This window comes from Phalaenopsis equestris, unplaced genomic scaffold, assembly GCF_001263595.1.
Source record: "Phalaenopsis equestris unplaced genomic scaffold, ASM126359v1 Scaffold000452, whole genome shotgun sequence".
In the NCBI taxonomy this organism is placed as follows: domain Eukaryota; kingdom Viridiplantae; phylum Streptophyta; class Magnoliopsida; order Asparagales; family Orchidaceae; genus Phalaenopsis; species Phalaenopsis equestris.
The window spans coordinates 339663-353223 of NW_018164893.1; the positions used below are offsets into that span (position 1 = coordinate 339663).

At 38.6% G+C, this 13561-nt stretch overlaps 1 protein-coding gene across 1 annotated transcript in view; it reads left to right on the top strand.

Annotated features, from left to right (window-relative positions):
- LOC110027837 (callose synthase 9-like) overlaps positions 1–13561 on the top strand; it is a 217076-nt gene that overhangs the window by 175199 nt on the left and 28316 nt on the right. The window contains exons 28-32 of the mRNA XM_020729436.1: positions 3331–3489; positions 8195–8308; positions 8395–8483; positions 8565–8723; positions 8879–8981. Of these exons, the coding sequence (XP_020585095.1) occupies positions 3331–3489; positions 8195–8308; positions 8395–8483; positions 8565–8723; positions 8879–8981 (624 nt within the window). The remainder of the gene's footprint in view (positions 1–3330; positions 3490–8194; positions 8309–8394; positions 8484–8564; positions 8724–8878; positions 8982–13561) is intronic.

A 13561-nucleotide genomic window follows, 5' to 3' on the forward strand; every position in this document is an offset into this window, starting at 1 on the left:
CCCCACCCCTCTCTCCCACCCACTCTTTTGTGCTAGCTATCGCTTCGTCCAACCCCATTCCACAGTAGCCGCAACTCTCCCCAGCCCCTTCCTTATCTACTATAATTCCTTCCAAAATTTGTAATAACTTGCTTCTATTGTGATGCAGCCACTCTCCCTTGTCGTTGCTCTTCTCGTTCTCCTCCTCCAAGCCAAAAGTTCCTTGTCATATCCTACAGCAACTACCTCTCCATACCCCTTCTTCCTTCACAACTACTGTAGCTTATCTAGCCTACTCTTCTTGCACTCTCCACTGTCCTATCCTGCTTCTTCAAATCGTTGATTTTACTACCTCAGTCGGGGCCCGCTCTTCTTCGTCTTTGCCCTAGGGTGTTGTGTGTGTTGTTTTTCTGTTTGCAACTGTTGGTTGTAATCGTTTTGAATTGAAGCAATAATATTTTCTTTTTTCTATTATCGTTTGGGTATTCTTTCTCTGGTATCATTTGGTATCAGAGCTAGTCAAACCCTAATCTTATCTTTAGGTTTCCTAGCATTCTTCATTCCTAATCTACCTCCGCAAAATGTTCTTTCCAATTCCAAATCATTGCTAAAGTTTTGACCTAACCCTCAATTTCTCTTGTTGATTTTCAAAATCAGCAACCCTAAATTAAATTTTTAACTCTCTCATCTCCCAACTCTAAACCCTAGCCAAATCGCTATTGAGAAACATGCATGAGCCCTCCCGGGAGGAGAAACACCGAGAGATCCCCCGACTTCGACAGTGGATTGCATACATGGAAGATGAAATCTTCAACAGTGATCCAAAAGGTCAAGGGAAGCGCGGATTTGGCTTCCCTAAGCCCTAAATTCAGCTCCTTCTAAATTTTTCACTCCTTCAAATGATCCCATTTATTTTTAAACTTTAGTCTGTCATAATTTCTTCCAGTTAATTCTTTAAACCCCTTAGATATGTTATGCCAACCTTCCTTGTTGAAATAGGTGGTCTGCCTATTCCCGATCTAAACAAAACATGCAGAAATCTCTCTAACCTCCCTCACAATCGAATATTTCAATTGTAAGGGCTCAAGAGTTGTATTGCAGTAGTTTTCTGCATGTTGGATGAATAGGCGAGGTGAGAGCGGTTGGACAGCAAATAGGAACAAAAATCAATGGGTTTTCTTCAGCGAGCAGCAGTTTTCTGCATGTTGGACAATGGAGGCGACCTCCAAACCTTTAGGGAGTGATCGTCATCTTGGTTCTATCAGGTTAGAGACATACCGTCTGAAAGAATTATAATGATGGAACATTCCTGTCAAAATAACCAAGAGAAAGCATATCCAAATAACATAACGATAGCCAAATGTTCTCCGAACTAGAATAAAAGAGCATATAAATAGTTTCTAAAATAAATATCCTATTTAGGAATAAGAAAAATAGGAAATAAAGAAAAATAAATTAAAGTATAGGAAATAAATAAAAAAATGAAAATCTGGGTTGAATCAGAAATTTGTAGCTCCCACAATTCTACGGTCTCAGAACAGATGCTCCTTGTCATTCTCTTGGGTCAGGAGAAGCTTCTTCTTCTTCTTTAGAATGATTAAAATTTCACTGTTGGACATTCTTCCCCACAAAGCACCTAAGGATGTGTCCATAGTTGTATTTCTTCTTTCCTGTCTAGTCATCTCTTCGTGGGTGCACTGTTGATTGAACTGAACTGAAATTTAGCACCTAGCTAACTCAATAGGGCCTTTCAGGAATTGCTCAGAAACTTCTAATCTCTAACATATTAGATCTCCCTCAGCAATGGCAACTTTGGTGTAATAAAGCACAAAACGTGTTGGAAACGTTGTAGGATTGACTACTTGAGTGGGAGGTTGGATGCAGCTGAAAACTGACGTGAACGCGGTGACAGGACAGCAAACTGGAAGCGGAAAAAGGGCGGTTTCCAGTTTTAAACAGCAGGTGGAGGCGTTAGGAAGGCTGCAGGAAGCGAAACATGTGGTGGGGCAGCAGGTGGGGTAAGTTTGATAGCTGTCCGCGCTAAAAAGTGCAGCCTAACAATGAATCGGTGAAGTTCGGGCTGACGAACAGTGAGTCGGAACGGAAAACAGTGGGTTGTCTCCTGCGATCTACAGTTTTCAGCAAGTTGGATAATGAAGACGACCTCCAAACCTTTGGAGAGATCACCATCTCGATTCTATCAAATTACAAACACCGTCTAAAAGAATATTAGAGAACAACACTAGCCGAAATAGAACAACAGTCAAAAGTCCTCCAAACCAGAATAAAACAAAATATTAATAACCTTACAAATAAAACTCAACTTAGAAATAAAACCCAACTTAGAAATAAGAAAAATAGAAAATTAAGGAATAGGAAATAAGAAGAAGGAAGAAAATCTAGGCTAAAGCAAAATTCGGATGACAGTTTTCACGGTCTCCCCGATCATGTGTTCTGTGGCTCCCACGATCCTGCACTCACAGAACAGACGCTCCTCGTCAAATATATTGGAGTGGTTGATAATTTAGTAGATTCTTTTAATGTTCTTGGTGTGAAAATTTGATAATTAATTGCAATTGAGGTTGACTTATGGGGATTGAGATGCATGGTGGGCTGAGAGAGGAAGGCTGACATCTTAAATAAAAAAGCATCAAAGGTGGAAGATGGATGTATCATACGATATTCTGAAATGATCGTATAATTTTTAGTTGTATTTATTTGGCCGCAAACTATTCAACTGTTCTATTTAGTTTTTTAACTCAACAAATTTATACCAATTCAGTCCCTACCCGTATCTTTAAGCGTCATTGCTTTGAATGGAAACTAATAGAGGGATGCTTTCAATGGAGGGTTTTCTAAATTTTTAAAATTAATCATAGAATTAGAAATAAGTGGTGAGATCGGCTCTAAATAATGCTCTATTGAGAAGCTTCCTTTCACTAATGTCTATCCAAAGGAACAGTGGTTGACAATAACATGATATTTATTCATATTTGCTGTGGCGGGGGACTATTTGGATACTTGAAAGAATTTAGGACTAAATGAACATGCCTATAAAAGTATGGAAATCATTTTTTGTTATTTACTTTATAATTTATAAATACCAAGTGGGCATGTTCATTTAGTCCTGCTAATTTTGAGTAAATACAAAAAGCTAGATATTTCATTAAATAGGGCATGTTCATTTAGTCAATTAAAAAAGCTAGATATTTTATTAAATAGGCCTGCTAATTTTGAGCATGCATATAGAACTCTAAGCTGTATTTGAAGGTTCTTTTATTTGAAATTTTAATAATTTTAGTTACTACTGTTATAATATCATCTGTTACTCATGCAAATTATATGATGCAGGCTTTATCCGGGGTTGGTGAGGCCATTCAAGACACAGCTGATATAATGGATAACACTGCCTTGAATGCAGCACTCAACGCACAGTTCTTGTTCCAAATTGGCATTTTTTCTGCAGTTCCTATGATTCTGGGATTCATTTTGGAACAAGGCTTTCTAAGAGTAATGACTCTACAATATGTTCCTACCTTGGTTTTTCTATTATTTCTAAATTTTCCAACGTTCTCTTTCTGAAGATACTTACAGAATTTAAGCAGGACTGTCAAGCCTCACGTAAAACCATCTTCTTATATGATATCTTCATCAATGTTGTCTGTGGTGCATAGTTTGAGGGGCCTGCATGATTTGCATATACCAATTTTGAGCAAAATAGTTAAAATATATGAACTATGGTTAAGATTATGCAGATTGGTTATGAAGTCTCCTTGAAGAGGCATCATGTGTAATATTGTTAATGCAAACCTTTTTTCGTTCTAAGATATATGCTCGGTTAAGACTTGATCTAAAGTTGATCACATTCATGCTCTCATTATTGTTACAGCTTGTCATCTTTCTGTTTCTGCGCATCAGCATTTCTTCATTGGCATTCATGCTGTAAATAAATTGGATAGTGCATGCGACTTCTTGTCTTGGTGGTGTGCCCACATTAACCAAAATATTAGAATTTTCACTGCTATAACTGTATAATTTCATGAAGCAATTTTATCCTTTATTGTGTTTCTTATTTTGTTCTCTCTCACTTACCTTGCCCTAACTTTTTTTTCTTGGCATTATGAGTAAAAATGAGTTTTAACTTCCATTTCTTTTGAATTTAAAACATTTTCGATTTCAATGTTTGCCTTATTATGTGTGTATCCTGATTCCATGTCTGTTAAAGTTACTTTGGGGAGACAATCCTAATAAATGGGCAAATACGACATGGAAAATACTAATGAAGAACAACTTTTGTAGTTCCCTTTAAGTTTATTTATTTATTTATTTTTGAATAATTACTTTTTTGCATTTAAAATATTAATCCTCCCACCCTCCTCTTTTCTCGACTTAAGTTATAGCACTGCGGGATGTGGTGACTACCACTGGAGAGGGACCGCAAGCGTCGTTTTTCTTCCGTTTATGATTTCTTTACTATTATCCTTCATTTTTTTTTAGATCTTTCCCATATACGTGTGTATTAGGGTTTGAATTCGTTGTTTTGGCGTGAGTTTGTTTATGACGGTTGTCGGCATCTATTTTTTTCCCTTTGAGGGTTGAATCCAAAGGTTTGTGTGGTGCTCCGCCTATATCCTTTTCCGAGGTGGTGTTTATCTTCTCAATTCCCCTTCAACATGCTTGCCACATGACTCCCTTTCGTCGTTCCCTACTGCAGCTGCCTGGAACAGTTGCAATGCTATTCTTCCTACAGTTTCTGCATTTCAGCTCATATTCTCTGCAATTCCAAGCTTTTGCATGCTGACATTGCAGTTCCAGCCACCCTTTCTACAATCCCTGCTGTCCTCCCGATTAGTCGCCAGCTCTCCCTCGTGCTTTTTCCAACAGATTACACCCTTCCAACTCCCTCATACCGGCTTCCATCTTTGTTGCAGCCCTCCCTCCTTGCTGGCCTTGTTGTCACAGCCCTCCTGCCTTGCTGCCCTCGCTGTCACAGCCCTCCACCAGCGCTGCTGCAGCCGCAGTGCCTACCCTTTTCGGTTTCTTTACTGTCAAGCCGCCCAAACAACAAATTGCGACTGTCTGGACTGCCATCTGTTGCTGCCTGCTATTCCAGCCATCCCTAATCACTGTTGCCCCTCTTCTAAAGTTTGGAAAACAAATTGCGACTGTCTGGACTGCCATCTGTTGCTACCTGCTATTCCAGCCATCCCAAATCACTGTTGCCCCTCTTCTAAAGTTTGGAACCCCTTCCCTTACCTTGCCACCTCCTCTCCAAGTCCCTTAGTTGTCACCTCTATCACCGGGGATCCGCCCTAACTTGAGTTTGCGTGGCGTGTGAGTTGTATTTTTCCTTTTAAGTGTTTTTTATTGTAATTGCCTAGTTACTTTTAGCAATAATAATTGTTTTGCCTATTATTATTTGGGTTAACTCCGGTATCACTCTCAGTCCTACTCAGATGAATGATTTGAATGTCAGTGTCTATAGTTTCTTCTGCTTTCACAGTGCTTGGGAGTGGCTCACCATCTTTTCGCTCTAGATATATACGTTCTTACTCAAGCTTACTGGAAGAACACAATTGGTCGACAGTGTGCCACAAAAGGAAAATCCCTCATTTTTGCTTCTCTATGTCTTTCATCTCTTCTGTATGTGAGACGACTTGGTTTGTGTTTCAAGACTTTACAAAAAGTATGCCAGAGCTCCACATGATTTTTTGGTGTGTGGTATTTTCCTATCGCATTAACCTCTGGTGTCAATTAATCAGGCTTTGATTACAAGCAAGGCTTATTATGTCTTTCGTGTTTGTTTAGAAATAAATTCAATTATTAGGATACCTCTTCTTTCCAAACTCACCAATTTTAAATTGTTTCATCCTTGTAAGGCAGTTTGAAGTAAGGTTATGCACTTGAAGGTGGTGCTTATTACACTTTTATTAAAAGCTTGGAAAAAAAAATGGGAAGCCTGCTCTTATTCTCACTGAGTTGAAAAAAAATGGGAAGTCTGCTCTTATTCTCACTGAGTTAACTGAGTTGGAAACCTGTACTCTCACGTGCTCTTGACATTTTGCTCTAGTGGGGAAATTTCTTTATAGTCACCCAAAACTGGAAATCATTTGGAAAGATTTTGATGCCATGAAACTATTGGGCAGTTGGAACATTGGCCTACTTGACGGTCGACATTACTGATTCAGCTATCTCGCGATGCCAATTACACTCACATTTTCTCTTAAAAAGTTATCAAGATCGACGATCATTTTATGAAAATCCTAAAGTGGACTATCGATTTTCATACAAAAGTGGAATCCCCTATCATTCCTGTTTGGATAAATTTTTCGAGGTTAAAATTACATCTGTTCAATATGGAAGTTCTCTACTCTTTAGCAATTATTTACGGTAAGCCTCTCAAGGTGGATAGTCCTGCGTTTGCCCAATTATTTACGGTAAGCCTCTCAAAGTGGATAGTCCTGCGTTTGCCGTCACCAAACCCTCTGTGGCTTGTATGTTAGTTGAGAGAGATATTACTCAACCAGCTCCGAATGAGATATGAATTGACACTATTCACAACGGTTATTGGCAAAAGGTTGAAGTAGAACCACACCCTCCTTATTGCTCTCATTGTAGTATATTTGGCCACAGTTCTACTATTTGTTATCGCTTGCATCATCTTCTAAGGCTTGTAGTATATTTGGCCACAGTTCTACTATTTGTTATTGCTTGCATCATCTTCTAAGGCCGAATATCGCTAAAGATCAGTCATCTGCCATCCTTATTAAGAAGGTGCAACCCGATCCTCTTTCCAACACCGCAGTTCCTGATGAAGAACACCATACTACAGGTACATATCCAAATGTGCTTATGATACCACTTACTGTTATTGAAGAAGGCCCACTTCCATGCTAAGACACACGAGAGTGCTTCTTCGATCTGATAAAAGATCAGCTAATACAACAAGTAGTTGCTTCTAATGTTCACAACTCACACATGTCCTGCACACTTCAGACAATTCCGCTGATCAGGTGAGCCAATCTTCGGATGAGGAATGACAGGTCTACACGAGGAGGAAGAAGATTGGAGGACGACTCGTGCTAGGGAATCTATTGGATGATACATTGGTTACTACTGGCAATAGAACTCATTTGACCAATTTATTAGTTGGCTCCTTCTCTAGAACTAGAGGCAGAGGCAAGGCACAATTGGGTCGCTCTCCAGCTACCTGATACTTTTATTTTGGCACTTTTTGGCTTTTTATTTAGATCTCTTGTGTATTTTGTTATATTTTCTCTTTTTTAGAACCATTTGATATGATGGTTTTTGTGTGGGCATGGTGTCATGTTAGGGACCTCCCACAAAATCTATTTGTACCCTACTTTTATTTAATATAATAGTCTTTGGGCTTTGAAACAAAAAAAAAAAAGTAAGGTTACGCACTTCTCTCTTTAAATTGTTTAGAATCTCCTAACTATTTTCTGCTTAAAAAAATAGTTTAAAATTTATTGTGAAATTTATTTTTCTATATATTTTATGCATTTGTTTTTCAAAGCTTGTCATTCTTTGTGTTGGTTTCTAGGCTTCACGGTTGTTGAAAGACACTCTCTCAACTATATTTAGTAATTTAGACACGGAAAACCTTTATATTTATCAACTCTTCTAGTTCCCTTCAAGATTTTTTTTATTTTTATTTTTTGGTATTTATTGGCTATGCCCGACTCAAACTATTTCTTATATACTTGTATTGGTGTGGGCCTCTGCGAGTGATTCCTTTGACTTTTATCTTGCTTAGGCATGGTTCATTATCTCTTGTATCCCAGCAAGCATGTCTTCAGTTGAACCCATCACAAAGATGAGAGTTTGTCAAATGTTCACCCAAAATGTGTATCTGTTCATTAGCTTTCTTAGGTTAAATGGGTTTCAACACGGCTCGCATGCATTTTACAATCAGTGATCATTTTCGATTTCACCTACATTGTCTACAACACTGTTAATAGCATGTGCCTTGGCCTCAGGTCAAGTCGTATTAAGTCTATCAATTAGTTAAGAAAATTCTGTCAAGAATTACGTCAACTGTTCTTTCATTAAAACATGTTTATACTGAAATGTTCTATCAGTTCCTCAAGGTATTTGAAGAATGATTATGCCATTCTATCTATAATTTTTTTAGGATCTCTTATTGGTAACCATGAGCGCTCAAAATATTCTCGATGCTTTGATTCTTTTGCAGGCTATCATTAGCTTTGTTACAATGCAAATGCAGCTTTGCTCTGTCTTTTTCACTTTCTCACTTGGAACAAGGACTCATTACTTTGGACGGACAATACTCCATGGTGGCGCAAAGGTGATGACTGTGTCCACTACTTTTTATTTATATGATTTTCAGTAAAATAAAATATTTATGATTCAAGTTCTTGTTTTTTCATTTAGTATCGCGCAACTGGTAGAGGTTTTGTCGTCCGTCATATAAAGTTTGCAGAGAATTACAGGATATATTCACGCAGTCATTTTGTGAAGGGGTATGCCTTTTTCTCTGCTTAAATCGAATAAATGATGCAAATTAGCTGTTCTGTTCATCTCATTAAGTTGTGATTGTGCAGATTGGAAGTTGTACTTTTGTTGATTGTATACCTTGCCTATGGATATAATAAGGGTGGCGCCGTTTCTTACATTTTACTATCTATTAGTAGTTGGTTCATGGCATTATCTTGGCTTTTTGCTCCATATGCATTTAATCCTTCTGGTTTTGAGTGGCAAAAGTGAGTGGTTTTTTTTTTCTCTTATACTCTGAAGCTTCTTTAAGAATTTTATTTTATTTTCGGTATGATTAATATTCCGTGACTCTTCAATGACCTAGCAAATTATGTCAACTGAAGAAATTCCTTATTTTTTCCTTTGCTGACTATGCCCTTAGAACTGTGGAAGATTTTCGAGACTGGACAAATTGGCTGCTATATCGAGGTGGAATTGGAGTCAAAGGTGAAGAAAGCTGGGAAGCTTGGTGGGATGAGGAACTGGTAAGCTTACTTTTCAAGCAGACTAGTGTATTAATTCAGAAAAAAGATTATAATGTTTAGAAAATTATTCTTGTTGATATATTATGTTTCTATGTTTTAACCATGAAGTTAATCATGTTTTTGTTATTATATTTTTTTCTTTTTTCCACATAACATATGATGTGTGGAGAACTTCTTTCTCTAAATCTATCTGTGATATTCATCTGCAATACTTGAACAAATATCTTGTTGACACTGATCTAGTGTTTTCTAAAGATGGTAAAGGAGAGATCTAGAGCTGTTTGGGGTTGAGGGGAATGGTTATATAGCCTGCTTTTGATGAGAAAATGGGGCTTGACAAAAAGAACAGCAGCTATAAGAAGTAGAAGCGTATGAAGGTACCGGAGGCAAGGGTGGAAAGGGGCAGAATGATGTCAGAGATGATCCATCGCTGCAACCTAATAAAATACTGCAAGACCACTCGTAAGAGCATGGATGTAGTGCTTTTAAATGAGAGAAATCTGATAGCAAACTTCAAATTGTCTTAAAACCAAACAAAAAGTTTTGCTACATGTGTCAAAATATGATATCTATAATGTCCTAAAACCCTAATTCTAATTTAAAATAGGAAATTAGCCCATTAGGGCTGGTAGACCCCACCCCTTGTGTGGGAAACCCAAACTGGCCAGTGCGCGAGATAAACAAGCCGATCTTTCCCCTACTCACGATACTTGGCTTGCTTGTGTTATCTTTAAGGATAATGGGGTTTTACCTTCTTCGCTTGGAAGCAGTTGGATCCTAGTAGTAGGGTGACAGGTCTGCGATGCTAAATATAATAGATAGGCTATATTCTCCCAACATGTCAATCTTATAAATATTGTCATCTTCTTTGCAACCTTGAATGGTCTATCAGCTCTATTCTTGGGCTTCTCAAAAGAGCTTGCAACAAACCTCTTTCTCTTCAATTTGGTTTATACCAAATCACCTTCCTTAAAGGATTGGGCTCTCCTGAATTGATTTGCATGCTTTGGATGTTTAGTAATTTTTCTTTTTCATCTTAACGCAATAGCCATCTCCTTCACTGACCTCTATATCAACACTAAGTTCAATGATTGTGGGTATAGGGATCAGCTCCAATGTTATAATAACTGGATAAAAAAATCATAATAATAACAAAAAAATATTAAATAAATGAAATGATATTGATGTTGTTCAAATGAGACGCTTCGCTCACGGGAATCAAAATGAAGAATACATTCTCTCGTTTCACATGGATTGAGAGCGAGGAAGAAGAAAGGGGAAGCAACGACGCATGTAGGAATAATCGACACCAGTTACGGTACCAAGCGAACCCTATCTGAAGCCTCGTACAAGTTCAAGTGGGCTCGAAGGAGTGGATGGGATCGTGAGTGAGGTTGAAGACAACATGCGAGCAATTGGCGGATTTATGCGAGCTTGCCTTCATCTGGTAGAGCAGATCGAACGAACCAACTCAAATCAAACACGCGAAGTGCGGGATTAAACAAGGTGGAGCAAGAGCAGGAGAATTATCGGAGAAGAAGGAAGAACTCATTGATTCGAGTGGAGGAAGAACAATTATTAGTACCAGAGCTCGTGCGCTTGCACATAGGTTGTCCTTTGTTCTTGACTCTCGGGTAAAATTCATTTGACGATCATGTGAGGGAAGAAGGAATAAGGGGGGAGACGACGCTACGACTTGCAGGAGATCACTGCTTTTTGAGAAGAAACTCTCGAGCCCTAGCGTGCGAAGAGGATTAAGCATCAAGCGCTACCTGCGGGAACGGCCCACCCCTCGAAGGGGGGACATGTCGCCCTCCAAACTTCCCCCTTTTTCTTTTATGTTTCCCTCCTATTCCCTTTCTTTTTCTATCACTCTCCTTTTTTATTTTGTCATTCCTTTTCTATTTTCTTTCTTATTCTAATCCTTACCAATTCTACTTACTAATCTCTATTATATATATGTGTTATTTTCTTAGGTTAGGGGTTGTTAATTTGTTTTTTGAATTCATAGTTCGCCGCCGATATTCTTTCTTTCAGAGGGTTATATCTGACGATGAGAATATGCTCCGATTGTAACTCGTTCGAAGTGGTGACTATCTCTGTTGTTCCTCTGCTTTACTGCTTCCACTAGTTTCATCCAGCGCTTCCAGACTGTCGTAGATCCCATCATGTGATTTTAGACCACTGCAGATACCATTCATGTGATTCTAGAGTGTTGCAGACTCCATTTAGTGCTTTCAAATTGCTGCAGATCCCTTCCTGCAATTCTAGACCGCCACAGATCCCCTTTCTGCGATTTCAAAATGTCATAGACTCCATCCAGTGCTTCTTCCTGCTATTCTAGTTGATGTAGATTACCTCCTTGTGCTTCCAACTGACCAACGACTCCCTCATGCAGCTCCAGCTGGCCGCTTGTTGACCTCATTTTTGAGGTCATTACTCTTTTCCTTAGGATCCTAGGATCTAGCTCTAGGGGTTCTTATTAACCATCTTAGAAAACTAGGACTGGAACCCGCCCTTTAGAAATTCCAGCCACTTCCTATTTTCCTGTGATGTCTGGCATTTATGGTCTCAAAAACATCGTCTTATGGACGAGCGGTTAAGGGCTATTATATGGAGACTCAGGGAGAAGTTCCTAATAGGATTTCAATCCTTAGGAAAATCACTTCATTACTTTATCATCACACACTAACCAAATGCACAAGAATTCACTAAATTGCACAAGATTTAACTTAAATTAAGTTTAGACGATGGGTAAAAATGTACTAACCAAATGCACAAGAATTCACTAAATTGCACAAGATTGAACTTAAATTAAGTTTAGACGATGGGTAAAAATGTTAACTTCTCCGGACGACCTCCGACGACAAAATGGACTGTGCCAACGCGTCCGGGACATCAATTTTAGTAGGTAAAGACACTCATATTGTCATATTTTCGACACGAGCAAAACTACACGCAAAACGATGAATTCGTCAAAACGACTTCCGATGATAAAACAGAATTACTTAAAATAGACACCAATTTTGTTATGTTGTGACACAAATAAAAAGTGCAAATTGAATTTTATTTTAAGAAATATTAAATATTTTATATATTTTACTTTATAATATTAAAATTATAATTTTAACTCTTATTTTATCCCTTCACTCGCGCACTCAGTCTCTCGTCCGGCTCGATCTCGCGAAGCTCCTCCCGTTCCCCTCGCGTGCCCTAGTTCCCGCGGGCGATCCGTGATGATTTCTTCTCCTCTCTCGACTCTTCCTCTGTCGATTCACGTACATGGCTCGCCTCTCGAGCTTTCCCTCGACTTTTCGGCTCTCCAATTGCAGGAAACGAGCTGGCCGACCCTTCTTCTTCTCGAGGCTTTACCGTCTCCCTATTTACTGTAGCATTTACAGCCTCGTCGTGTGATTTGTTTACTAGTGAGGCTGGTTGGTGGCTCTTTCTCCTCTTCTCTCTGCCTATTAAATGGTTTCCTAGCCTGTTGTTTTGGGTTGTTGAAAATTTTGAGAGAAAGGGGAGGCTGTGTTTTACTGTGGGAAGCCTTTAGGAAAGAAAACTGTCTGATTCTCGTGCGCTTGGAGTGTGGAGTGTTCGTGGGGTGTTGTTGTCTTTGCCGGAATACTCTCTAAGCTAGATTTTCGGGCGCTTGTGGCGTGGAGCATTCGTGGTTGCCGTTTCTTGGAGTCTTTAGGAAGAATATTTCTATTGGAGTGGTTTTCTCAAATCTATTTTATAATTTTGCTTTAAATCTGCTGAAAAGAGGTATTCTCCTCCTATCCTCTATTTTTACACCTTCGGATGGAAATACTTCCTATCTCATATGAAAGCAAGATTTGGGTATGTTTTGAGATTTAGGCATGAAAATAATTCCTATAAACATCACAATATAGCATGTATGGGCTGCCTTTGTTCTTCTTGTTTGAGATATTTGGAAATATCATAATGGCGGTTTTGAAATGAAATTCGCCCCTCTAGAAATGCATGTTAGAATGGGTTATCAAACCCCTTTATTACTTAGGTTCAAAAATGAATGTTGGCTCATGCTTATCTATTTCATGCTACCTATCACTATTTGAAACATATGTTAGAAATTTTCTCTGTTTTGCCCCTGCCTTTGGTTTCGATTTTGGTTAGGCTGGATTAAATATTAGCTAGAAAAATTTTCTGTGTTAGCCCATTTGGAGGGCTCAATTTTGACTTCATGATAGCTAGAAATTGCATTTCATTTAGCCCATTTGGTGGGATCGGTTTGGCTCTTTTGGAACTGAACTTATGCTGGAAATTTTTGTCTTTTTTTGGCCCATTTGTTGGGTTCAGCTTTGACTCTTTTGAGATGGATTCTTGCTGAAATTTCCCTCTGTTTTTCCCCATATGGAAGGTTCGGTTTTAGCTCTTTGGAAATGGATTCTTGTTGAAAGTATTTTCAGTTGTTTTGCTCATATGTCGGGCTCGGTTTACCCATGTGTTGGGTTCAGTTTGGGCTTCTTTTGAATCAAATTACAAATGGAATTTTTTGCCCTGTTTTCCTATATGGTTGGGTTCGGTTCTGGCTTCTTTTTGGATTGAATGTTCGT